Genomic DNA, 27,485 nt, shown 5'->3' with positions numbered 1-27,485 from the left:
ATGCGTAGTACCTCCTCCTTCGAGGCCCCTTTGAGTAGGCAGTCGTCCAGATACGGGAATATAAATACTCCCTGTCTGTGCAGGTAGGCTGACACCACTGCCAAGGTCTTGGGGAAGACTCTGGGGGCCGAGGAGAGGCCAAACGGTAGGACCTTGTATTGAAAATGTTCTTTGCCTACCATGAACCAGAGGAATCGCCGGTGAGCCGGATGGATAGTTATGTGAAAATACGCGTCTTGTAAGTTGAGGGCTGCGAGCCAATCTCCATCGTCCAGTGCCGTAAGGATGGAGGCGATTGTGATCATCCGAAAGCGTTGCTTGCGCAGGTACCGGTTGAGGCCTCGAAGATCTAAGATGGGCCTCCAGCCTCCTGTCTTTTTCTCCGTGAGGAAGTACCTCGAGTAGAACCCTTTCCCTTGCAGTTGCTCCGGCACTCTTTCCACTGCCCCTATGAGCATGAGATAGTCTACCTCCTGCTTGAGCCTCACTACGTGGGAGGCCTCCTGGAGGTGGGGCCTGGGTGGAGGTCGTGGCGGTGGGAGCGACTGGAAGGGGATGGCGTACCCCGGGGCTATGATCTCTAGCACCCATTTGTCTGTGGTGATCCTTTGCCACTGGTCGTAGAATGGTCGGAGGCGATGGTGGAATAGCCGCTTCGGATGACCTTGTGCGATGGTAGTGATGGCGCAGCCCTGGATCTGTGTGTCAAACTTGTGGCCTTTGGCCCTGCCCTGAGGACGCACGGCTCTGTTGGGAACTTCGCCTGGGAGTTCTGTACTGCTGGTGCTGTTGATGTCGCCCTTGCTCATAACCCCTGTGGTACTGGGGATGCTGTTGCTGGTACTGGTACCGTCTTTGTTGAGGGTAGTACTTTTTCTTTCTGTATGGAGGGGCGTAAATCCCCAGGGTCCTAAGTGTGGCTCTTGAATCTTTACTGGAATGGTAAGGACCGAGTCAGTTGATTCAGCAAACAGCTTCTGCGAGTCGAAGGGAAGATCGACTATCTTTGCCTGCAGATCCCTCGGTATACCCGAAGTCTGGAGCCAGGACTCCCTTTGCATCACCACTGCCGTAGCTGTGGAGCGTGCTGCTGTGTCCGCAACATCCAGGGCGATCTGAACTCCCGTCCTCGAGGCCACGTAGCCTTCTTGCACGATGGCCTTGCGCACTGGTTTCTTGTCCTCTGGAAGCGAGTCCATGAGGGAGGTTAACCTAGTGTAGTTGTCGAAATTATGGTTCGCTAAATGCGCTGCGTAATTTGCCATTCGCAACAGTAGAGTGGAGGAGGAGTAGACCTTTCTGCCGAACACCTCTAGCTTCTTGGCATCTTTGTCTGTTCCCCCTGTCTTGAATTGAGATGTCTGATCTTTGTTGCGATGACTCCACCACCAAGGAATTTGGTTGTGGGTGGCTGAACAGGAACTCCATGCCCTTCGCCGGCATGAAGTATTTCTTATCCGCTCTCTTGTGGACAGGCGGAATAGTCGTAGGGGTCTGCCATATCGTAGTGGCGGACTCCAAGATTGCTTCAATCAAGCGGTATTGCTATTTTGGAGGAGGCCGGAGGTCTCAGATTTTTAAGGAGCTTATGGTGTTTCTCTTGCACCTCTGCTGTCTGGATGCCTTGCGTGAAGGCCACCCTCTTAAACAGCTCTTGAAACTGTTTGAGATCGTCTGGAGGATGGACGTCCCCCGGGGCCGTAGCCTCGTCCGGGGAGGAGAGTGAGGAACCACTAGGGTACGCCTCTCTGGACCCTTCCGGTTCCTGTTGGTGATGGTACATCCGCTCGCTGGAAGCTTGCAAGGGAAAATCTCGGGGTTCCATAACCAGTTCCTCCTGAGATACTTGAGTCTCTGTCCCCGTTCACGATTGCCCTCGGGGATACGGGACCGTCTGTGGGGATCTTTCCCTGTAGATTGCCGGTGGTGTCTATGCCCCACGTGATAGGGGCGACCATGGCAGCATGGGCACTGTTCTTGGGAAGGTGACCTAGACCACTCCCTTGGTGCATACCCTCTGCGTCTGGGGGAGCGAGATCGTCAAGAGACCTGGGACTCTGGAGAGAGCGATTTGTGATAGTATTCCAGCGGCTCAAACCCCAGGAAGGGTGAAGGTGGTCCCAGCCAGGGTGAGGCTGGTTGTAAAAATGGAGATGGGGGCTCTGGGTAGGCTAGGGGGGACCCCTGCCTTCTGGTTGGAGTCTGCAGCATAAGCGGAGGGCTGAGAGAAAGCAACTCTGCAGCCCTGTCTGGAGAGGGGCTGCGGTGCCTTGTTTTGTGTGCAGCCTTCCCCCTCCCTTGAGGAGATAGCTCCTCCCCCTGACGTGTAGGGGATCTTGGCCCTGTCCGCGTCATGCTCGGCATGCTCATGGGCGGTGCCGCACGGGCGGTGTCCTCCGGTGCCTGCAGGCTGCGTGCCTGCACGCTCTGCACCGCCGGTTCCCCGCGGGTCAGTGCCGCTGCTTGCGGTGCCGCCAGTACCGGTGCTTGTTTAGCCGCCGCCCTGCCTGCGGTGCGGGGCGGCTGTTTGATTATCGGAGGCTGAGCCACCTCCACGTGGCTCTCCATGCCGCCGCCGATCAGCTGTTGCTGCGGCTGGGGGCTGTGCGCTCCTCCTGTCCCGCTCGCTGTTGCTGCTGGCAGAGATCGGGCTGGGGAGGCTTTCCTCCGTTTTTGCGCTGATGGGGTGAGGGAGGCGGCTTTCCTTTTATGGGCCCTGGAGGGTCCCTCCTGCTGCGGCCGCTCCGGCACGTCTGGCTGGAGGGCCTTGTCGAAGAGCAGCATTTTAAGCTGCATCTCCCTGTCCTTTGTTGCTCTGGCTGTTAATTTTGCACAGAAGGAGCATTTCTGCGTGACATGGGACTCCCCCAGGCACTTTATGCAGAGACTGTGCCCATCAGACGCTGGCATTGCCTCTCGGCAGGACTCACATTTCTTGAATCCTGAAGAGGACGTTGTTGGTGAGTCTTTCAGTTGTTAATGGGTACTTAGCACCTTCTCTGTGCTGTTTTTCCCCCTCTCTGATAGCCTGCCGCGGCAGGAGGGCTAATGGCCCTAGGCCCCTGGCCTCCGGTGCTCCGCTTGTTACTAGGACTGGACTGAATGCTGTCCCGCTTGTTGATTCTTTTTTTTTTTTTTTTTTTTTTTTTTGAAAATAACAACTGGCTAACTTAACAGTAGCCTAAGAACTTGAAAACCTTAAAGAAAAAACAGTTAAAACCACTGAATACGCTAACTTGGCTGTAGCCTAGTCGGATTCCGTCTGCAGCCGACGGCGGTTAAGAGGAACTGGCGGGGACCGGATCGCGCACGTGGCCAGGAGCGCGCACGGGAGCGGCGCACACCGGTGCATGCGCGGTCCGGCAGAAACTGCTTGGAAGATCCGATCTGCGGTGCCGGGCGAGCCCGACACCTATTGTGGAGCACCCACGGGGACACTCGAAGAAGAAGTAGTCTTGTCTGTGTGTCTGATATTTCTTTTATTATAGTTTCATTTTCAGTTGGACTTTTACTGAAGTTATGCTTTCTAATATGTAATTTCCAGGATCACCTCCAGAGTCTTTTTATTAAAAAATGACCATTACATTTGCTACCCTTTAGGCATCTGGTACAGAGGTGGGTTTAAGTGACGACATAGCACAAATAGTAGTTCTGCAGTTTCTTATTTTAATTCCTTTAGAACTCTTGGGTGAATACAATCTGATGCTAGTGTTTTATTACTGTTTAATGTTTCAGTTTATTCTAAAAGCTCCTCTTTTGCTACCTTAGTTTGAGTAAAGTTCCTTAGATTTTTCACCTAAAAAGTATGGTTCAGCTGTATGGCTCCCTCACATCCTCTGCAGTGAAAAGCAATGTAAAGAATTCATTTTGCTTCTCTGCAATTACCTTGTCTTCCTTGTGTGCTCTTTTAGCAGCTCAGTCATCTGGTGGCCCATGACGATTTGGCATGCTTCCTGTGTCTCATCATTATCATCAACCATGGGCTCAGCGCCCATAGGTGCGGATGCCTCCCTCACTATTTCCTTCCATCTTTCCTGTCCAGTGCAGAGTGGCTTAGTTTCTGTAGACTAGTTCCATACCAATTTACTATATCATCTACCCATTCTCTATGGGGTCTGCCTCTCCTATTTGAACCATCTATTATGCCGAATACCTGGGTCTTGACTTTTTGCTCATCCTTCATTCTGCAGATATGCCCAAATAGCTGTAGCTTCTGTTGTATAACCTGTAGTAGGTTCTCTTTCAGCTGTATCTTCCTATATAATTCCTCACTGGTGACCTTCTGCATCCATTGTATTCTCAGGATCTTTCTTTAACTCCTCTCAAATGCCAATATCCTTCTCCTTGAATCTTTCATTATCACCCATGTCTGACATCTGTAAAACATGCTGCTGAATACGCATTTTCAAGACGCTCAGCTTCATTCCTAAGCTAATCGCTTTGCTTTTCCAGATCCCGTCCATCGTCTTCAACTTGCTCTTGCTTTTGCTATTCTAGTAGTTATTTGCTTCTTACAGTCTACAGCATATGTCATATTGCTTTCCAGAAATGTGAACTTCTCTAGTTCAATCCAGTCTACACTGATCTCCCTTTCTGTTTCCTTATCTCTAAATACCAGGGTCTTTGTTTTATCAGTGTTGGTAATCCATCCGTACCGCTTCCCTTGCTCATTTAGCACCTTCACCATTCTATGTTCTCTTCATCGTCCTCAAAGATAACTGTATCATCCACGAACCTCAAAAATGAGTAGAGGTACAAGACAAGGAGATCCAATATTGCTGAGTATCTTCCTGTGTCTGATGTAGTTATTTTTTTGTTGATAGTTTGTGTGTCTAGCTAGTTCGTCTTCAGATTCAGTCTTGGCTCACCTTCTAGTTGTACCCTCTGAGAGCTTGCTGTGGAGTAGGAGTGCTGTGCCATGCTCTCTCTCTCTCTCTCTCTCTCTCTCTCTCTCTGTGTGTGTGCACGCACGCGCCTTCTTCCTGAGGCCATGAGCCAGTAGCCCCCCACATACCTTTCCCAAGGCCCACAGAAGTTGCTGGACCCCTAGCATTCATGCATTGAGACCCTGCAATTTCGCCTGTCTTTCTGGCCTTGCATGTAGAACTGGGAGCAGTTCAGCAAACTGAAAGTCCTGAATTTGCATCTGTTATCAAGCAGCCAAAATTTGACCTCTAGGACCTCTCATCTTTCTCTTCCTCTTTTACTGTCTACATATATCATGACTACTGGCTCTCATGCAGCAATGCAGATATTCCTGTTTAGATGTCTTGTGAGATCCTGCAACCTTTGTGCCCACCACACAATTAAGTATGTGGGTCTCCTGTTCATCACAAACCAAACTATCTGTATTTCTAATAATCAACCCCCCCATTACTGCTACCTGTAACTATTCATCTGACAACATATTAGAAGATCTTGAAACTGAGTCCAGCATGAGATAGCAGTGTCAACTGTCAGATTCCACCTGATGTTATGGACCCAGTATTTGTCCTAGAAGGTGAAGCAGTAGAGCAGAGAAGTGTAACCACTCTGCTCCATCCAGCCCACTGTCTTGTTCATTGGAGCATACATTCTCCTCCTGTTGTCTTTTGTGATGTCACAATTACTGGTGACTTCTGTGATGCAAAGCAGCAAGACCAAGTATGAGAGAGTCCAATTCCCACCAGGTGGGCACTTACTCAGCTTGTCTTTAAAGGAGGGAGGGGAGTTCAGTTTGCCTTGCAAGAGTGTTTACTTACCTTGTCCTGTGAAATGTAGGACCGTCTCTCTTCAAGAAGGATGTCTGAGGAGCGAGCTGTCATGAAACTTCCCCCTTTAGGAAAGTGTCAGAAAGTGAATTTCTGTAACAAGGAGGATGCTATCTACAAAATTTTTATAAAACTGTCCGGACTTCACTGCAAACTTCAGGACCCATTGAAGGAGCTGCTTCATCAGTGTGCTCGTGAGGAGGAAGAGACATGTATGTATGTATGTATGTACGTACACACACACACTCTCTCTCTCCCCCCACCCCCCCGCATATGGGCAGGGTAGGGAGTGTCAAAACTTTGCCTTGCTTCTGAGGAAGAGATGCCAGTTGCCAAGAGCACAGGAATAACAGCACCTAAAATGTGTGAAATGGAGTGGAGATTGCAGGTGCCCTACTCTTGTGATGTAGTATGGACTGTCGTAATGACTAGCCCTACCACTTGGATCAAGATGCAACACTACTTGCTGGGACCTGTCATCTCCACAGGCCACCCTCCATGTTACAAATGAAGGTTGCTGTAGCTACTTTTGGATTGTGAATTACATGTTGTCTGTTTGCACTGTGATACTTAATGCTAGGAAGCAGTCAACCTGTCATTGTTACTAATCATAATAGACCAGATTAGTGACTTGGATAACTAGAAAGGGCGGTGGTTCTGCTTCAGCATCCATACATGGTGCACTAGAATATTTTATATTTTTAAAGATGAAGGGTGAACCAACACAGCTACCTGTTACTATTCATCATTAAAAGGTTCACTTGGCAGCTATTTCTGCTGTTTGATATCTGTTTATACAGAATACCATTAAGAAAATTTATGAAGGGCCATCTACTGCACATCTTCCTCATTAGACATATTAACCTTCCTTGGAATCTGAGTTTCGTTTTAGCTATGCTGATGAAATCACCCATTCAGGCTTTTGCTGAGTATTTCTTACAATATTTATCTTTTAAAATTGCTTTTGTTCTTGTTATAACATTTGCCAGAAGGGTGAGCTTAATGCTCTTACGGTTAGTAATTTTATAGCTAGTAATCACTATTTTCTGTAAAGATTGTGATTTTTGTGCCTGATCCCAGGTTTTTGCCAAAGATAGTTTGTGTCAATCTGTTCCTTAAATTAGCTATTTTTCACCCAAATCATATTCTAATAAGGTTGAATTAGCTCTACATACTTTGGATGAAAGGTGGGTTCTTGGTTCTTGTTTAGACAGAACTACAAGTGTTCATAAATCATCCAATTTATTTTATTTTAAAAATCACATGGGATATACAATTTGTTCCCAGTCCACTTCTAGTTGAATTCAACTTATTGTTGAATGCTGTTCATTGGAAGAGACTCCTGTGATAGGAAAAGCAGAGATCCTATCACAGAACTTTTTCTGTGCCAAATGACCATAACATCAAATCTGTGAATTTCTAAATGTTAGTCTCTTTTCCTGGCTGCAGAATACAAGTTTCTCCTTCTCCTAAAAGACTAATAATTTCTCAATACAACATGGGCTAATAACTGACTGTATCCTAAAAGTCTATTCCTATTCCAAACAAGGAACTGGAAGTTCTCTGTGTAAAGATTTTCTAAATATCATTTGTTTTTTAAATTGCTGTTCAGTATGGGTGCGTCTACACTAGCTGGCTACTTCGAAGAAGCTGGCACAATGTCGAAATAGTACGCGTCGCATCTACACATGCTGTGAGCTATTTCGATGTTGAAATCGACATTAGGTGGCAAGACGTCAAAATTGCTATTCCTATCCAAAGATGGGAATAGCGCCCTACTTCAACATTCAATGTCGAATTAGGGCATGTATAGAAGATCCGTCTCCCGCTATTTCGAAATAGCGGGGTCCTCCATCGCAGCCATCAGCTGAGGGGTTGAGAGACGCTCTGTCCAGCCCCTGCGGGGCTCTATGGTCACCGCGTGCAGCAGCCCTTAGCCCAGGGTTTCTGGCTGCTGCTGCTGCAGCAGCAGCAGCATCTGGGGATCCATGCTGTGTGCACAGGGTGTGATGGAGTCGGGGGGGGGGGGTGCATGGGAGAGTCAGGCTGGATGTGAGAGACAAGCAGAGCAGCTCCCGGTGGCTAAGGATGACCCTGGGGCTATAACCCAGGCTGGCAGGTAACACCTCTGCCCTGAACAAAGAGGAGGGTGGAGCTGAGCTGTTTTTGAATCGGGGGCGGTGGTTAGAGGCTGAGGGAAGAGGGAGCTGGAAGGAGCTGGCCTGGCGAGGGGGAAGCTACACCCCAGAGGGGCACCCCTCAGGCTCCTCTCCCCAGGACGGGTTGGAATGACTGTCTCTGACTGCTGTACTGACGCTTCTGTGAGAAACTGGGCATCTGTTGCCTAATAAACCTCCTGTTGTACCTGCTGAGTGAGAGTCACTCCTGCCAGCGGACAGGGTGCAGTGCATGGGGACACCTGAACCCCATCACACAGGGTCTGCAACCGGTTGTCGGTGCTGTGGATCTCGTGCTGTGCAGGGCGAGCGTGTCAGGGAGGGGCCATTTAAGGGAGCGGCTTGGGGCTTTGCTGGCCCCTTATTTTAATGGGGAGCGCGCGCGCGCGTGCGTGTGTAGACGCTCCGTATTTCCTGCCGGGGCACCCCCTTTTGATGTTGAACGTCGATGGCACCAGCCCTGGAGGATGGGTAGACAATACACATTGAAGTAGCCTATTTTGATGTTCTAACGTCGAAATAGGCTACTTCAACGTAGTGTGCTAGTGTAGACGTAGCCTATATGTTTCATTTTTCTTACTGGAACATGTGAGAATATGAAAATGCATCTATTAAAAAGAAATAAGTTGCTTAATAGAGGGCTTTTTAAACTTTTTAGGCTGCATAGCCCTTTCCAAATAAATGTAGTCTACCATGTACCTCCATCTGAGATAGGGTCAGAATATACCTATGATTTGATTGCTAATAATTATTAAATAAAACATGCAGTCAATCATTGCAGAGTGTGTGTTCCCCTAAGGGTATGAGTATCCTAGTTTGAAAGCCATGACTTTTGAATGTTTAATCAAGTTTACATTTGCCCTAAGAGAAATTAATGTGTGTGATACTATAGCAAAATGGTTGTTTACAATCTAAATGTTTAGCAGAAAAATGTCTTGGGGGTGGTGTGAAAACCCCAACAATATTTAGCTCCTGAAAGAAATTAAATACACCCATCCCTCGATTTACAAACATAATTCATTTGATGAAAATTGTTCAAGGTGAAAATTTGTAAATTGAAAATGAAATTCCCATTAATTTCAATGGGAAAAATTCTGACTGGTTCCCAACTCCCAGAAAAACCACCCAATTTTTTTTCCATGTTAGAATGCTATACAAATCATAAAAATAAGAACAATATTACTTTTTATAATAGTTATTAGCACTCACCAAAACAAGTTTACATTGATAAGCAAAGAAGTGAGAGATGGTGATTGTGGCTGATGAGTCAGTTCTTAGACAATTGAGAAGGTGTGGTGTTGAAGAGAGTCCATAGGATCATGTATGTTGTCATAGGAAGACAGCTCTGTAGGTGACTTCAACCACCTTAATTTGGGTTGTATCATCAGCTTTTGAGGATCAGCTGATATCGAGGGTTTAGGCAGAGGTGATGAGGCTGAGCGTTGAAAAAGCAATAGAATGGAAGTTTGTACTGCAGCCCTCTTTTTCCTGTTGTACAACTCCTGACGGCATCAAACAGCTTCACGAGTTTGTCAGTTGCATGCTGAACTCCATTCTAAGTTTGGGTTGTTGTCAAGAATTTGTGTAGTTGCCTCCAATGCACTGAAGAATTTTGAGAGAGTTTTAGAGTCCAGAGTTTTTCATGGTTCATCCAATTCTTCATTCTCTTTTTCTGATAATCTTCCTGCATCCAGCTGAATGAATTCTTAATCAGTTCTTCACCATGTGATGATTACATGCTTTGAATATCCTCTGGGTGTACCTCATCAAATCCTGCTGGAGTTGCCAGTTGCATGATAGTCTTTTGAATGTTTTTCACTTCACCCTCAAAACCACAGCATTATAAACATATTTCTCCCATAGCTTTTTCCAAACACCATTCATGATAATATAAGTAATTTTATTCCATGCAGTTGCGATATTTTCTATTGCCATTTTGACACTGTAGTTCTTCCAGAACTGCTTAATTGTTGGTTTGTCTTGTCTGCCTGACCCAGATACAAGATACCTCCTCACCAGTTGCAAGTAGTAAACTTTAAATGTAGCAATGATGCCTTGATCCATTGGCTGAAGGATGGAAGTGGTATTTGGGGGCATGTTGCATTCATTATTGTCATCGATCCAATGTATTAAAAAAGTCTTTCAAGTTTACCCATTATTGCAGCCCTGGCTTTGTTATTCAATGCAACTTAGCTCCACCAACATATGTTTCTACCATTTCTTTTATGTTTTCTTTCTGCATGAAGATCCGTGACCAGAAAATCCAGATACTGCACTATCGATGCCACCAAGTTCATTGATAAAAAAAATGTGTGTTTCGATAGCTGACCCTCTTCAATTCTTTTAATAACTTCAAGTTTGGTAGCCATGGATGTTGCTTTCCTTGGAATTAGTAATACCTCCTGAAGAAACTTTTTCATGTTTAGCACCCATGATGATCACAAATAAAGATATTTGAAGATTAATGTCACTGACAGTCAAGATGGCATGAACACAATGAAGCCCGTGAACCAACTGGGAAGAGCAGGGAGGCTGAGGGAAGTGAGTCAGCCTTGCATTGCATACTACTGTATTCCTCCACATTCATTACTTACGAAGGAGATGCTTGGATGAAGGTTGGTTCTCTGTAGCAAAAAAAATGTTCATAAATTGAAAAATAGGTGTAAATTTACAGGGTTCGTTGCAGCAAAAATTCATAAATCAGAAGTATCTAAGTTGAGGGATAGGTGCATTAGTGGCATTAGCCATAAAGTTAGATCAAAATATCAAGAACATCAAGGTTATCACGGCTGAGGCCATAATTACAGAGTATATCTTGTACAATAAATAATATGGCGTGACTGTCAGACGTGCTGAGCACTTACAGCAATGTGCGACTTCAACAGGAGTTGTCGATGCTCAACACTACCAAAACCTTAGATCCATTCTACATAGAGAACTTTTCATCCACAATGATCCAAAATCACAAATGGGTCTGATTCTGCAAGCTGCTCAGTGCTGGCTAAAACTTATGCCTGCATGGAACTGTATTGAAGAGGGCCCCTAAACTAGTAGAAAGATCCCATCTTATTTAGATCAGCTTATAGGCTAAGGTCTATCTAGAGGAATCACTTCACTTACTACTAAAATGAAACCAACTCCATGAGAAGATTTCTGCAGCTGTTTAACACATTATTGCAAAACTCTTCTTTATTTCTTTCCTCCATCGCAGCTGATATAAAACAAAGTTTCCCCTTTATTGAACTATATGCCATCTAAAAAAAAAAAAATCCTTTAAAACTTTAACTGTTATCCTACGGACATGATTAAATAGTGTGGCTAGAACAGAAATATTATATTACTTCATATAGCTAAGAGAATGATTCTCAAATCGTTTCGCCGGTTGCTGTGCTGCCAACCTCAAGAACTCATCATAAGTCAATGTCTATAAAATCATAAGACTTTCATAAATAATATATTTTGGGATCATTTATTTGCATTGATTTAGGGGTCACATTTTCCAACGTCTAGCCACAACCATGAGGGCTAGGAACATATTAGTGAAAAAAACAACAATAGCTGAGATTCTATTATAATGACATGACTTAAGGAACCAAGGCTTTTTTTTTTTTTTTAAATCCAGATATCGCAAGACTCACAATAAAAATCACAGGAGTTGTTAATGTTGCTGGCCCACTGCATGAACTGATGACATCAGGTATCCTTGCCTGAGCATAGCCCACTCAGGAATTATAGTATTTTACCCAGACTTTTTGTTACCTAAGTCATGGAGGTCCAGCTAATAAACTCTCATTTATGTAAATCCCAAATCTGGTGAACTTTCATTCTTTTAAGTGCAACTGATAAACATCTGTTTCTTTATTCCACTCCTTGTGCCATGGACTATTGGTAGTAAACAATTCATCTTCATGTTTAGTTTTATTTCTTGGTCCCCCCCACCTTCAGATGCACCTTAGGGCTGGTCCACACTAGACCTGAAAGTTGATCCTAGATAAGCAATTCCAGCTACAACAATTGCATAGCTGGAATTGACTTATCTGGCCATCCTCACTGTGTGAGGTCAACAGGAGAAACTCTTGGGTCGACCCCCTTTACTTCTCATGATGAGTATCGGTGTTGATGTTCGAACCCTGATAGTTGGATTTCTACAAGGCACGCAAAATCAAACCCCAGAAGATCAACACTGACTGGGTTGCTCTCCCAACAAATGTAGATGTACCTTTTTCCTCTCCATTAGGCAACAAGCATTTAGCCATTTGAATTAGTGATAAGTGATGACTTGCATAGAAACCAATTAGTAGGCAAATCCTACATATATTCATGAAAGCATGTTACTTGAACCTTGTCAGATGTATTAAAGGAAAGCTCTTACTGTAGCAAACCAAACTGAGTTAGTTAATAATAATGCAAAGACAGTTGCCGAGGGAAATACTTGCTCATAAGAGTGATATTTATTCAGACAGCAGAATTCAAAGGCGTTAAATGGAGTTTAATGCTTCTGCTTAAAGTATCATTGTTACAAGCCAAAAAAAATTTCCATTTATGTTTAAGATACACGGATACCAAATGGCCAGCTTGCTCAAGGAAAGTGCTTTATCAGTGGTCACAATAAGCGCTATAAAGACACCTTAAGGGCCAATGTGAGGTCACACCACATCTCTCTCAATGATCTGGAAACTCTAGTTCAGGACAGATTGTCCTGGTGGCAAACCATTGTACAGGCTCTTAATTGCTTTGAGAGTCAGCATATCCAGGCACTACAGGAAAAGCGTAGGATCCAAAAACAACATACAATGCTTGCGGGTGGCAGCTTTTTATGTGACATGTAATCAGCTCTGCTGATCGAGGATTGGTTTAGTTGCTTATTAACAGCAACAGACACAATGAGGTCCCTCAATCGACAGCTCAGTCCAAGACGACGATGACTGCAGAAAGAGACTTAGGGTTCATAGTGGACCACAAGCTAAATGAGTCAATAATGTGACACTGTTGCAAACAACAACAAAAAAACCCTCAAGATTCTGGGATGCATTACCATGTGTTGAGAGCAAGACATGAGAAGTCATTCTTCCGCTCTGCGCTGATTAGGCCTCAGTTGAAGTATAGTGTCCAGTCCTGGGCACCACATTTCAAGAAAGATGTGGAGAAATTGGAGAAGGTCCAGAGAAGAGCAACAAGAATGATGAAAGGTCTAGAGAACATGAGCTATCAGGGAAGACTGAAAGAACTGGGCTTGTTTAGTTTGGAAAAGAGAAGACAGAGGGAACATGATAGTAGTTTTCAAGTACCTAAAAGAGAGTTACAAGGAGGAGGGAGAAAAATTGTTCTCCTTGGCCTCTGAGGATAGGACAAGAAGCAATGGGCTTAAACTGCAGCAAGGGAGGTTTAGGTTGGACATTGGGAGAACGTTCCTAACTGTCAGGATGGTTAAACACTGTAATAAGTTACATGGGGAGTTACATCACTGGAGATATTTAAAAGCAGGTTAGACAGACACCTGTCAGGGATGGTCTAGATGGTGTTTGGTCCTGCTGTCAGGGCAGGGGACTGGACTCAATGACCTCTTGAGGTCCTTTCCAGTTCTAGTGTTCTATGATTCTAAGACGTCATTTGCTTGCAGTGGTAATGCTTAGGTTCGTGGTCTCCTTAATAGTTATAAGATAAGCAGGGTCAAGGGCTTGTCAGTACTAACCTAGATGCTGCACAAACAACACGGAATCCTGTGTTACCTTAGAGGCTAACATTTATGAGGTCATGAGCTGTCAGCAGAGAGTGGTATTGTTCACTCAGTGTCCATCTTCCCCTGGAATCACTACTGACCCAAAGCATGAGTCTGGTGTTGAGCGTCTCTCAGCTAGTAGAAGTGTCATCTTCAGAATAAAATAGAAGATCAAGTTTCCAATTACTCCTGGTTATTTAAAAATTCCAGGATGGCCCTTTTCATGCTGGGTATCTGTCCTCAGCAGATTGAAGAGACTACCAATACAACTTAGTGCATATGTGCTGCAATCGTTTATCTTAAAAATCTTTAAGGGCTATAATTCTTTTCAAAAATGACTAGTGATTGTTTTATTTCTAATTTATGACAACAGTTTTAAGAGGATTGATTTCCTGGCAACTTGTGCTCAATACTTTATGAAAACTGGGCTCTCTTTAGGGTGTCACAAGTTAGTACCCAAACACTAAGACAGACAAAAATCACAACTGGTTCCAAAAATACTAGTGCAGAGAACTGAAGGTTCATCCCATATTTCATTTCTCTCTTGCTTGAATTCAGGTTTCCACAGCTTCAATTTTGAAAATCTTTTAACCAGTAAGGAGCTACCAGGTGAGCTTTATCTTTCACCAGAGCCAGACCATGTGCCACTCAAGAAAAGAAATAATTCCAACAGGCTTGCTCAGGAATACAGGCAATTCAGATTGAACTCAAAGGACACCCCGATGTCTGCAGTAATTGTAAGGTAAAACTCAGTCTTACTGTTCCCAGGATACTGTAAACAGAGGTATCACTTTAACATTGTGAGCATATGTGGGGATATAGCTAAGAAAGCTATTTTAGGAGGGTTATGGGCCAAATTTTGTTCTCACACATCAGTAAGACAGAAATAAATTGGTGGAGTTATTCCAATTTTATACTAGCAAAATTTGGGCCCATTGTGGCGATTTTCCTTTTATGCCCTATAGAGACTGAAAGGCAAAAGGAATTAGAGAGAAAGTTCACAATCATGGTTTTCTTGCTGGAACGCAACTACAGCAAATAGATGTTATTACTCTTCCTGGTCCTAGAAGCAGCACATCTTGTTCATGGCATACTAATTGCCTACAAACCATTTGTCTCACTTGATCTACATCTTAAATGGGAATTTCCATGCTGTTTTTTAAAGCCTGTTCTTGGTATTTATTACACTTAAGCGATAATGAATTCCAAATCTTTGGTCCATGACAGTCATGTTGTTCGATATCTCATTAAGTCATCTTGCCATTCCAAACAAGGAACACTGCAAATGGATGTCCCAATCTGTTCAGCCTCTTTGCAGTTCATGTTACAGAGATTTCGTTTCCATCTGCAAGTCATTTCTCAGCTTGGTGGCACAGAAGATAGTCATGTCACAATATACAACACTGTCAGATCTCTGAGGGGAGGTTTCAGGCAATCCTGAAAAGTACTGAACAAGATGTGGTTTTACAGGCAACAAAACTGTTCAGGCTTCAGGGCGAATTAGACCACAAACAGCAAGTGCTTCGAAAAGGTTCTTCTCAACTCTCTAGCATTGGCTGAGCAAGACAAGATTTTGTTCAAAGGGAACCAAGCAGTGATCCTAACATATGTAAGAGGCGACACCATAGGATAGATACACACTTCACACTTGGCTCTAGGTCTAACCACCAAATAACCACACAAAACACAGGCAATAGTACAAGCCACAGCAGGATACAGCTCACAGCAGGTCAGACTCAGGACAGTAACTGAATAGTGGCAGAAACCAAGCCCAAGACCAGGACTAGTAGGATGTACAAACAGCTTCAGACATCAGCTGGCCTGATGGAGAGTCAGAGGAAACAAGATACATGAATAATGCACAGGACTACAGAATGCAAGTTAGTTGAATGAAGGCATCAGTAAGGTGGAAGCAAGTTTGCTGCACGAGTCATAAGACAAAACAAGAGTGGAAGACATTCAAAAACCGGCATGCTTGAAAGACTGAAGCTCACATACTAGTAACCTCACACCCCAGAAAATGATTGCTTGCACAAAAACTAAGAAAAATTGTGAAGAAAGCTGTAGCAACCTGCATGAAACTTAGAGGAAACAACACAGGTTGGAGGGGGAAAATGTGTCACGGAGGCTCTATTAACATACCCAGCAGAGTTTGAGTGGTTTTCTGAATAAATAGCATCAGTTTAGTTTTAGAAACACAGAGTCCCTTCATGTTGTTACTCAGCATACTGTACATGAAAATTTCTGCATCCTTTCTAGCACACTTCCCGATACTTCTAGTTTGAGAGATGTAGAACCATGGAGATATTGAATATGCTGTGCTGGAAGCTGCTACAACCAGCTTCTTCAGGGTCACAAAAGGTGTGTTTCATCAACCTGACTGCGGAACCCTACATTCAGAATCCGCTAAACTGACAGTCTCTTAACTCATGTGATTGGTGTACATCTTTGCTTAGCTATTAGGTAACATTCAGAAGATGGTGCTTCAGGTACAGAAATATTGTAAAAGTGATTGGATTATTTTTTTTAAATTAAAACAAAACATCAAAATCAGGAACATAATCCTCTCAAGGCTGAATCAGTAATTCTGTTACAGCTTCCTCCTGCTTTTGCCCTGAAAACTAATAATAGAAACATAACCCCTTGCATTCGTTTTGACTTTACACTAGCCAGTCTATGCCCAGTTTCCCCAACATGACTGCTGGCACATATGCAAAGTTTTCCGTTACTGTGCCATTCTAGTACAGTGGAACCAGTGAAATTTGCAAAATAAAAAGGATGCTGGATGGGGGAAACTTAGGCATGTTGGAAAATGGTCAGTTATGAGATAAATATGGTCATGTGCAGGTATCTGCAAGAAAGCAGTTGAAGTGTTTAATCTACCAGTCTTCACAAGTTCTTTTGAAATCCTACGAACCTTGAACAAGTCAATGGAATAATGAGACAGGACTCCTGCAGCCAACAAATTTTCTGGGGCATATAATTCTATAGATGATTCGCTTATTCATGTTGGGGAATATAGAGACCCTCTAAGTGACTGATTTCATAAAAAGCAGAGCTCACAAGAATATAATATGTACTTGACTGGCAGTTACACTTATTTGCATAAAGGTTAGCAGCTTCAGAGCACTCTGGCTCTAGCAATCAATTTTGCTAGGTCAGTGATGAATTTGGCTCTGGGGTGCTCAGCGAGGAAAGGAGGCTAAGACAAAAAGAGAAAAGGCACTCTTCTTTTGCTTTAGCTTTAGCTTTGTTCAACTTAGTCATTCATATCACAATTTATTAACATAGCACCCATTAGTCATTATGATGTCATGCATGGTCAAGATTTTGACGTAGTAGGAAAATTTGCAGTAGTTTGTCCAAGAAACTAGGTACCTTTAATTTTATTTATGGATTAAGGCAGCTTTATCTGTTCAAGTCCCTTGTCTACAGTGGGTATTTTTATTTAAAGGGAAATTTATCATAAATTAACAGGACCTCTCTAGTTCAGTCCTTTTTCCTGGTTCCTTTCTACATATTTCAGTACCAATAAAATGGACCAAATTGATCCCCATTGTAACTCCAATGCTTTCAAATAGACACACATCAGGAATGAATTTGGCTTAGTATATTTACAGTGTTACAGCTCCGATAAACTAACAATACGCTAGAAATTAAGGCCAGTGCACCTACCTTATATGCTTTTACCAAGTACAGAGGGAGTGATGCATAAAAATTTAGAGCAGATCTGCCATCCTACATTTTGTTGGCATGTCACAATCTTATAATTTAAAGTTTGCAGAGGTCTGCAATTTGTTCATCTTATGTGCTAAAAATACATGGCAGTTTCACTGAATCTCATGATACATAGTTTAGTGCAGTTGTATAAGAAACTGTGCCAACAAACTAATTTGTTCTAAATACACTGGATAAAATCCTGATCCCACTGACTTAAAAAGAAGTCAACAAATGAAATCTTGTCCCTATGTTTCAAACAATGATATTTTCTATTGTATTTAGGATTTATAATTCCCTTGTACTTAATTTAGGCCCAAAATTTGTTTTACATTTCACCCTCTATGAAATGTGTCCTTTTAAGATACGGGTCTTGAATGAAAGGAATTAAGACAGCCTCAAAATGCCATCAGACATTTTTATACATATATCTTTCCTGAATGTACTCAAATTGAATGAGGTGTTTATTTTCACAGAAAACTACTATTAGCTACTGATAAGTAAATGACCAGGGAGTTTGACTTAGCCTAGACAGTCAGAATGAGGTATATGGTTGACTATGTAATAGATTCATTTAAAGTGTGCATTCAAATGTGGCCATGTTTGTCACAAATAGGCATGGAAACGTTGCCCACAATCACCAGGCTGAGTTCTGCCAGATGATTAACTTTCAATGCAGGATGTGCTACCATGATAACATGCAGAAGTTCTTCACTTCTCTTTTGAAAATACCAGACTTGAGTCTTTACATAATTTTTTTAAAAATCACTTCAATTTCAAGCTTTTAGTGCCCAGAATTAGGCAAGAGCTTATTTCTAATTTTGTGAATAAAAATAGAACTAGAAGATCTCCATAATGCCTGCCAGGTGAGCACCTTCTGAAGAACCATATTCACTTGGAAGGCCAAGAAATAAAGGTGACATTGATAAAACTTCAGGGAATTATTTAAAGTCATAAGGCCTTCTCTCAATCTCACAAAGCAATACAGAGCTGCAAGACCTGGTAACAAGTATTTTAATATTTATTTTTTACTTATACAATATTTCCTTTCCTCTATTAGATGGATAAAAAGAAACATGTTAGCATCATATGACTATCACTCAGTTATTCAAGAACTATCAAGATTCGGTGCTATTGAATCTGTTACTCCTTCTGGAAGGCAAACAGCTGTAGTTATATTCAAAGATATCATTTCAGCATGTAAAGCAATAAATGCTTTCCCAGCCAATAACCCAGGCAAAAGGATCCAGTGTGGTTGGCATCACAGGTTCATGTCTGAATACAAGAAGTCAAGCCACAGAAAGATGAAAAACTTATGAGTTAACATGTTTTTATGAAATTGTTTCTATACAATACATGTAGTAATAATCAATAAAAAGGCACAACGTGGGTTTACCCCCCAAAAAAGAGTATTCTCTTAATAAAATCTTTTCAGTGAGGATTAACAGATGAGTTTCAGGGGTTTGTTCTTCATCAACAATAAAAATTAGAGCTTTGATTTCTTCTGAAAGAAGCTCATAATAGCATTCATGCATTCGTCAGATAGCCACCTTTCCTTGAGAACTTCACACTCTCGACAGTTCACTGCATGCAGCGTCTCCTTTTCCACACCTCGTATTAACTGCTTTGATAGTGCCAGTGACTGGAAGAAAGGAGGAAAAAAAGCCAAAAGCTCACAATTAGTGAGATATACACAATACAAGCTGTTTATTCTACAATCTCCCTCAGTTCAGCATTCTGAGGTAGCATGTGAGAAGCACTTAATAGACAGTATCTAAACTGAATTGTATTCAAGTCAAATTTTTAATTTATTTTAGTATTTTATACACAAGCTGCTGCTAAAACTACTAGTAGAGTGTGCTTTCAGAAGGGCCAATACGCCATTCTGTCAATGCCCACAATCTTTGTGGACAAACAAGTGTGAATTAGAAATTTGATAGACTATCTGTAGATCCAAATATAAATTGAGTTGTTATAAGCTTTTGGCATGGGAATGTCTATTATGGAGACCAACTAATTATGTTTTTCTACACATTCCAAGCAGTCAAAAAAAAAAAAAAAAAAAAAAAAAAAAAAAAAAAAAAAAGATGGACTGCAGATGTAGGTTATTTTCTTTTGGGAGAGAAATGAGCGTGCAGATCAGAAATTTTTCCATAGGTTGTCTTTGGTTTATTTAGTAATCCACTTTTGAAGCTACTTCACATGACAGTAGCTGCAGGAAACCTGGAACCACTGGATAAATAAAAGCCTGTTAGAACAACTTTCTCTGTTAACCCTGTAAGTGTTACCATCCAAGGCAAATGCACACAATTGTCAAATGGATTAATAGCTCATTTCTTAAAAGGTACTTGGGTGAAAACTGATGACCCATAAATGCAATTGTATCTTGCCAACTTCAACCAGAATAACCTCTGGGACAGAGGGAACTGTGACATTCATTTCTGGAGAGAAAACCTTAGAAGCAACCAATTTTGAGAAGAAAGCTTGAGGTTTTCCCCGTCCCCCCAGTTAGCACTAAAGCTAAACGATTTGGACTCTATATAACAAATACTACAGTGTCTGCTCATCAGAGAACAGGAACTCTATTTGGTTACAAGCTGTACGTGCAAAAATTTTAAATGCTAACATTTTTGGGGAGATTTGCATAAGCTTTAAGTCGTATCCAAACTTCCTTCTGAAAAGCCTTGTCAGGGAAAACCTCAGTCACAAGTCCCCAGGCACATGCTTCCTCTGCTGTCAACTTTCTGTTGAAAAGAAGCATCTCGTTTGCCTACATGAAAGAAAACAAAAAATGAAACGAGAATTAACTAAAAAGAAAATTAGAGAAATATAAACCTCCAGTTCACAGTATTCTTATTCAGAGTAGAAAAGGAATCAAATATTGCCAGTTAATTTCTCTTCTCTGAAAAGGGTCTGGCCACATGTATTCACTGAGAGATTCCATTATTCCTAGAGCACTGTGGGATAGTTGCACAGCTATCAGAGAATCTGGCACAGGAACGGGTGCTTCCTCAAAAAAAAGAAAAACCACCACAGATTAAGTAAGAAAATAGCTTTGACATTAGGTTATTCTAAGTTCTCCAGAACAGGAACTGACATTCTGTAAATTGCTGAAGAGAGATAAGCCTTGTCTTCCTAATGACTACAAAGCACCTATTTTCCCTGTTTCCACAACTGTCACAATTTGTATTATAAAATTTTGTCAAAATAAAAGTTCTTGAAACTGTCAGAACTATCATGGCACACCTAAGTAACAGCTAAATAGAATTATACAACTATAATAGGAAGATAAAACCTGTGCTATTTTATATGCACTTAAGTTTTACTGAAGATTTTTAAGTCCTACTGTAGGATCAGAAAAAATGTGCGAGATAGTGAATAGGAGACTAACAAATCACTCAGGCATTAACAGGTAATAGAGAAAGATTCTGGAACTTGTGAAAAAGTGCTTCATAACAAAACTGAGGAAACAATGACTATATAGTTTTCCGAAAAGTTCAGCAGGAATACCTACAACTACTGCTCCCTGCCTGACAGGTACATTTTAGTATAAATATTCTTCTTTACAGCTGCCACCAGCATTGCAAGTGGTAAGATACAAGCCCTCAGCAAAAGGCTGAGACATATGATCTGGGGGACAGGGTGGGAGAGAGAAAGATCATATAAATCTGGCAGTGCATTTTTTATCTTTAAATTTTGATATTCACTTTTCTCTTTATTTTAGTACATATGGTACACACTGACTACTTTCCTCATGTTTAGAAAATGAAAGTTTTATTAAGCAAAGTGGAAAACACGATAGGCAGGGGTTCCATTTAAGTAACTCTTCCTTAATCATCCTTCACACATGTAGATGGATAACACTACTGTGGAAATTGGAGTTCAGTTAATGTAGGTAGAAATTAGTAAGTTAAAGTACACACTTATGTTCTCTTACCTTAGATAAGCCCATTATCTTTGGAAACATGTAAGAGGAACAGCCTTCTGGACTCTGACCAAGTTCACTAAATGGTGTGTGAAATGTGGCCTATTAAAGAGTAAATCCAGATTTAAAGTGAGGAATCAAACAAATTTATCATTTTAAATAGAAGAAAAATTGTGTAGTTTTTATGTTAAAGTCTTGACTATAGTGGAGTTGCCTAAGATATTAAATTTGACCCATTAACTTTACACACTTTAAAACACAATTTAATAACATGGTATGATAAGATGTTCACCCACACTGTTCCTGAAGAGATTAATTAATGTATCTTAGATGGGCCAACTAACTACACAGGCTGCACCCAAAGGAGAGCTAGGGATCAATAAAGCTAATTAAGGATGAAGATCACCTGAGCAAGAACAAAGTGGGGCTCATATAAAGCTAAGACACTGAAAAAAAGAAGAGGGGGCAGCGGCAGGGGAGAAATAGCATGTAATCACCTTCTGACAACAGGGGGGTTTGTCAGAGATTAAGAGGTTCAGGCAAGAAGCTGAAAGGGAAAAAAGGTACAGCGAGCAGAGGAAGCTTGGATGAGACAGAAAACTAGGAGGTACCCGAGGAATCTGGAGAATAGGACAGAGCATAGGGAGGCAGTAAAGGCTAGGCCTGAGTAGGTCACAGTGGACAGCACTGGGTCTGTGATCTGGCACCTGGGCTCATAGGTGCTGGAACTAGAGGTGCTACTATACCTGCCCCCCCCGCCCCACATGCTTGAAGTGGTTTCTTTTACATACAGAGCTTACACTTTAGTTCAATGGCTTTCAGCTCCCCACCTGTATACAAGTTGTACCAGTGCTCCTGCTTGGAATAGAGGGCAGGTCCACCTACACCTACCACCCACTGGGAAAGTGGCAGAGTCTTGCATGTAGAACAGGGGACTGCCTGGAATAGCTGAGACAAAGCTTGTGCAGAGAAACACAAACTTCTGGAAGGGGAAAACTAAGGAGAGCTGACCAGATGACTGAGTTACAAAGCGAACAACTACTCAGAGTACTAGAGGATAAGATTGAGACAGTGGACTGAATGACTGAAGAAAGGGATGTCTGACTGGTGGTGAACTAATCCCCAGATGAGCCTCAGAGTAGTGATAATGGCGAGTAATGAACCTCATTACATATACCAGAGGGGTAGCCTTATTAGTCTGGATCTGTAACGGCAACGAAGGGTCCTGTGGCACCTTATAGACTAACAGAAAAGTTTTGAGCATGAGCTTTCGTGAGCACAGACTCACTTCATCAGATGCTGGTCTTGGAAATCATCTGATGAAGTGAGTCTGTGCTCACGAAGGCTCATGCTCAAAACTTTTCTGTTAGTCTATCAGGTGCCACAGGACCCTTCGTTGCTGTTCTCATTACATATAGTTAGTTAATTAATATGCAGTCTGGTTCTCTCTTCACATACAAACACCCCATTGTACCACAGAACACAATCCTCCGACTGGATCTTAACAATCCCCCAATGTAACTTGCACTCTTGGCCAAAACCATTCTCCGGGTAAGTAAACTGCAGCAACCATATTTAAACAGTACTTAGCAAAGTTTGGACCATAGTGGCAACACAGCCTAGTAAGAAACAACACAATGGTATAACATTCATTTACAAGAGATCCAAGGCAATATCCAAGAGTTGGAATGAGCTTGATTCCAGCAGTGAATTACAAGCATTGGACCATGAATTTGACTACTGAAAGCCTCTTAGAAGAAAGCACAATCCTAACTAATATGTACGTGCAGCACTTTTCCATACAGAATGTTTACATATATTTCTTTCAGAAGTTAAATAGATACATAGCATGAATACGTGCAAAAATATCACTTCTGAACACACAACAGAAACACATACTCTAAAGGATCATGACAGGCTTTTTTCTTTTAAATATTCTAACTTTTTTTCTCCCCGCTTAAATTCTATTACACACTTGTTTCAGAGCTGAAATCTTGAAAAAATAAAATAAGTTATGGCAAGAGTGCACAATGTGACATTACATGGAACCCAACATTAGCTCCAAGTTAAAACTCAAGGGCTGGGTCTACATGGAGTGGCTCTCTTGGCAGCTCCATGCTAATAAGCAGCCTCAAAATTGCAAATGGCTGCTCATTAGCATGGCCCCATGGCTTAGTAGCATAGCTACATGAGAGTTCACTCTCTGCAGAGGGGGGTGCTGACAGTAAAGAGGCCATGTGGATGTGCCCCTGCCAGCAAAAGCCACTCTGTCACCAGCCCCTTTTGCCTCAATTTTTTCTCCATTCCATGCTAAGTGTTTAAGGGTATAGCACAGAAATAATATGTCGTTTGAGGAGTGTAAAATGGACATCAAGACCAAAGAGAATATTACTGCGTAGAAGCATTAAATAATAATTTACAGCAAATGTATGACTGATGCTTCCATTTTGTCAGAAAAATCTATATTGCATATGTATTTGGATTTTTACATCAAGCCTTAGTTTGGCTCTTTGTATAATAATTTTGATAATCTCTGCCATCTCTGATCTGGCCAAAGAAAAGATGTCATGAAGTCTTTTATTATATATTTGATAAAAATTAATTTGTTGTATTCTGATTCTCTAATGAAATTGGTGATTATGGGTTAAAAATGTCCTAATTGTTAAACACATTAGAAGCATAATATCACATAATCTACCCTGTACTGTGCCAACATGTAATGACTTTTTCTTCATTAGAGTTCATATTGAGTCTCAGCTCTCTGTGGTGGTGTTCAAATTATACACTAGATCTACCTGAGAGAAATCTCTCAGGTGTGAAAACAGTTTACTCACACTGGTGCAAACCCCTACTGTTGATGGGCTGCACTGATGAAAAGCAGTAATTACATAGATGCATCTTACCTGGATAAATTTCATTCCCACAAATCTCTAGTGTAAACACAGATTTACAAACACTGGATTGAGATCAGCCATGCAGTTTACTTACCCTCTCAGTAGCATACACAATGTCAAAGAGCCCAAGAAGAGTTACAGAGATTCCAACAGCTGGACCGTTCACCACTGCGATCAGTGGCTTAGGGAAATCAATAAAGTGGTTGACAAAGTCTCTGGAAAGGGAAAGGAGTAGAATTTGTCAGGATGACCCATAAACTTTTGATGAGGATGACCAGAATTCTTGCTGAAGATGAGACTAGTTATACAGTCTGTGTAATGCCGTACAGGTTGCACTGCCCCAGCGTCCAGCACACTTGGGACCTGAGTGGTCCCAAAATGAGGGAACTTGCTGGACCAAAGAAAGTCAAGCCTCCAGGCTTGCCTAGTGGGCTGCCCCTCCTGGCTACCACCAGCTCCGTGCCACCAGGCTGCTGGGGAGCTCCTCTCCTGGTGGCGATCCATGCTGCGGGGCTCCCAGCCCTTGCAGGGGTGCCTGCCAGAAGGCCCCATGGCCTTGTCACGGCTGCCCCGGCCCAATGAGGCTGCCAGCCGGGCACCCTGGCCCAGTCCCCTGCTACAGGGCTGCTGGTGGGGCTCCCTGGCCTGGGTCAGTCCCCTCCACTGGAGGGATGGGCTCCCTGTCTTGGCTCCCCTACCACCACTGGGCTGCCAGCAGGGATCCTTGGTCCCAGCCAGGCTCCCTGCCACAGGGCCTCCCATGGGGCTCCCCAGCCCCAGCTGGGCTTCCCATAGTCTGGCTGCCAGCAGGACTCCCCAATCCAGAGTGGGTTCCCCACCACCAGTGTGCTGCCAACAGCACTTCCCATCACCAGTGGGAGCAGCCCTTTGATCAAACCAGTTGCAAATCAAATTATGAAAATGCCATCTATTCCTGCCAGAAACAGGGACTAAGTGTCCACAATAGACAAGATAAAGGAGGTCAGGAAGCACATCACTGTTTACTAAACTACTTTTCCCCCCCATCCACTCCATTTCTATTCTTGAGAGAGTCATCCCTTCTTTAGCTGTTTAGCTTTTAATTCTGCCATGATGCCCCAACATGCTCTAGGCTAATGATATCATTACTACTATGGAACCTCACAACCACTTGTACTGTTCAGGCTATAAAATAACTGTATTGACAATACTTTTGTTAGTGGGTTGTCTGCAGCATAATGAATAGAAGCACACTGCAAGAGTAAGGGAGAGAATGTCTGACAGACCTTGAAAGGAAAAATGAACAGGTGAAATTTTAGGCTTTGTGCTGAGTCCCTACTTAGCGTGGCTCCTGGGAAAAAGCAGCTGTCAGAAAAGATCTGGGTCTTGCTGTTGTCTCTTGGGGGGAAAACTGAGGCCCACGGGCCACTTGCTAAGTGAGGATAACTTGCAGTTTAAGTATTGGATAGAAAACAAACGGTACCTAATTGCCTAACTTAGGGTTTTCTAGGGTGCACTACTGTAATATCTAATGCTTCAGATATCTAAGGCAAGAGTATTTCCCAAAGTTTCCCTCTCATATTTATGAGCAAACCAAAGTAATGGTGAAGCTAACAGGTCTCCTAATCTGCATTTTGCTTCAAACTGAGCCACAAAAATATGAAGTATCAGTTTATGTTTGTTTTAAGGTGTATTCTAGCCACAGTGTCAACTCATATGTCTGACCTATATTTGTCCTGCATCTTACTACACTGCACTATCTACCAATGACCCCAAAGACCGAAAACTAATTTTTCACTGTTCAGCATATGAGGAGAAAGTATGGTCTTGCAGTTAATAGTACTAGATTGGGACTCAAAAGATGTGTTCAGTACCAGGCCCTAGGCCTAATCTACACTACGAAGTTTGCTGGTTTAGTTACATCTCCATGAGCAGAGGAATTGCCTCATACCAGCAAAAAGAGTGCTCTTGCCTGTATAGCTTCTACTGGCTTCCTGAACTAAAATAGATTATATTGTAAAACTGTGCTTATAGTAGAGCTTTTGCCAGTACAGTAATGTCATTTCAAAAAACAAAAAACCTTACTGACTGGCAAAGGTTTCTAATGGAGATCTGACCTTAATGTCTGTGCTTCATTTCCTCCTCTGTAAAATGTGGTTAATACTTTCTTTCTTCCGCTCCTCTCCATGCACACTGTAAACTCCTTGGGACTGAGCTTTCTGTATGTACATGTATTATACATAGCATTATTTGGTCCCTGCTCTTGGCTGGAATCTGTAAGCTTGAGTTAAGTCAAGTAAATAATATCCTACTCTCCACAACTGTGTATGCACATACAATATAAAAACATTCCTACTCAAGTAATACTGCACCATCTTTTGCCATCTTCTCTAGTCCACTGGATGGGATATTGGTAAAATTATTCAGGTCATTTCCACTACAGTAATAATCCCCATTTCCTGCGTAAAATACAAAGATAAAAAATCTGAATAGGCAAAATAAAGAAAAACTTTTTTTTCTCATATTTAGAAGAGAAAACTTAACTTAAGACATTGAGATTAAATAAATGTTGCCTCAAAACAATTCCTTGGTAAAGGATATCTTTAACTTAAAAATATTAGCTTTGTTACTTTTAATCTATTATTTGTACAAATAACACCTAAAAACAATGAACATTAAAGTTGGGGTAAAAATATTCCGTTTACTTTTTATAGTTGATCATGCTTTGTGAATATTAAGACTACATGTTAAGTCAGCTTCCCCTGCCCGTATGGATCTTTCACACAATAACAAATGAGAGAAAAATGTAAAAACAAACAGGAAAATACAACTGAACATACTCCCACCTCAAAACTGACATGGGAATCTAAAATTACTGAACAAAAAAACCCCAAAACCGTAAATTTCATGTTGTGTCCATGGGGGCAGGGGGGAGTAGTCTACAGTGAAGACTACAGAGAACAGTGTTTTAGAATATGAGGTAGCCAGGGCGGGGTGAGTTTTCAAAAAGGAAAGGTGTGGATACAGGTTAGAATACCTTGACTGGATGATTCTTTCCTGTTGCTAGAATATACTATATTCTATAATTGTAAACTATAGGCTCTAGTGTACTATATTCTATAATGACTATAAGCTCATTCATAATTCTGTGACCAAGTGGTCCTTTTTACTAATAAGAAGCATAAACTCATGGGCCCAAGTGTTTCCAGAACTGGGTTTCTGACACTTGTTTTAGTTCTGAGAACACCATCCAGCTACCACAGTGATAAGGGGCCTACAAATGGTAATAAGAACCACCTCTGATATTTTCCAGTATCTTTCACA

General features: G+C 42.2%; 2 protein-coding genes across 5 annotated transcripts in view; one reads left to right on the top strand and one right to left on the bottom strand.

Annotated features, from left to right (window-relative positions):
- The first annotated feature begins 5,754 nt into the window (after window positions 1-5,754).
- On the top strand, window positions 5,755-18,682 carry LOC142009527 (testis expressed protein 56-like). Its single transcript, XM_074987735.1, is given in 3 exon segments — window positions 5,755-5,962; window positions 14,205-14,388; window positions 18,424-18,682. Coding segments are annotated over 3 exon segments (651 nt in total).
- Window positions 18,364-27,485, bottom strand: part of ECI2 (enoyl-CoA delta isomerase 2) — a 60,152-nt gene continuing 51,030 nt past the window's right edge. For all 4 annotated transcript variants that reach the window (XM_074987731.1, XM_074987732.1, XM_074987734.1 and 1 more), the window contains exons 6-10: window positions 26,518-26,620; window positions 24,277-24,397; window positions 21,301-21,390; window positions 19,990-20,133; window positions 18,364-19,005 (exon numbers count right to left, since the gene is read on the bottom strand). In XM_074987731.1, the coding sequence (XP_074843832.1) occupies window positions 18,850-19,005; window positions 19,990-20,133; window positions 21,301-21,390; window positions 24,277-24,397; window positions 26,518-26,620 (614 nt within the window). In that variant the 3' untranslated portion in view covers window positions 18,364-18,849. The remainder of the gene's footprint in view (window positions 19,006-19,989; window positions 20,134-21,300; window positions 21,391-24,276; window positions 24,398-26,517; window positions 26,621-27,485) is intronic.

Source organism: Carettochelys insculpta, chromosome 2 (genome assembly GCF_033958435.1).
Source record: "Carettochelys insculpta isolate YL-2023 chromosome 2, ASM3395843v1, whole genome shotgun sequence".
Taxonomy (NCBI): Eukaryota; Metazoa; Chordata; order Testudines; family Carettochelyidae; genus Carettochelys; species Carettochelys insculpta.
Note: the sequence above shows the minus strand (reverse complement) of the source record. Positions and strands in the feature narration are given on the sequence as shown.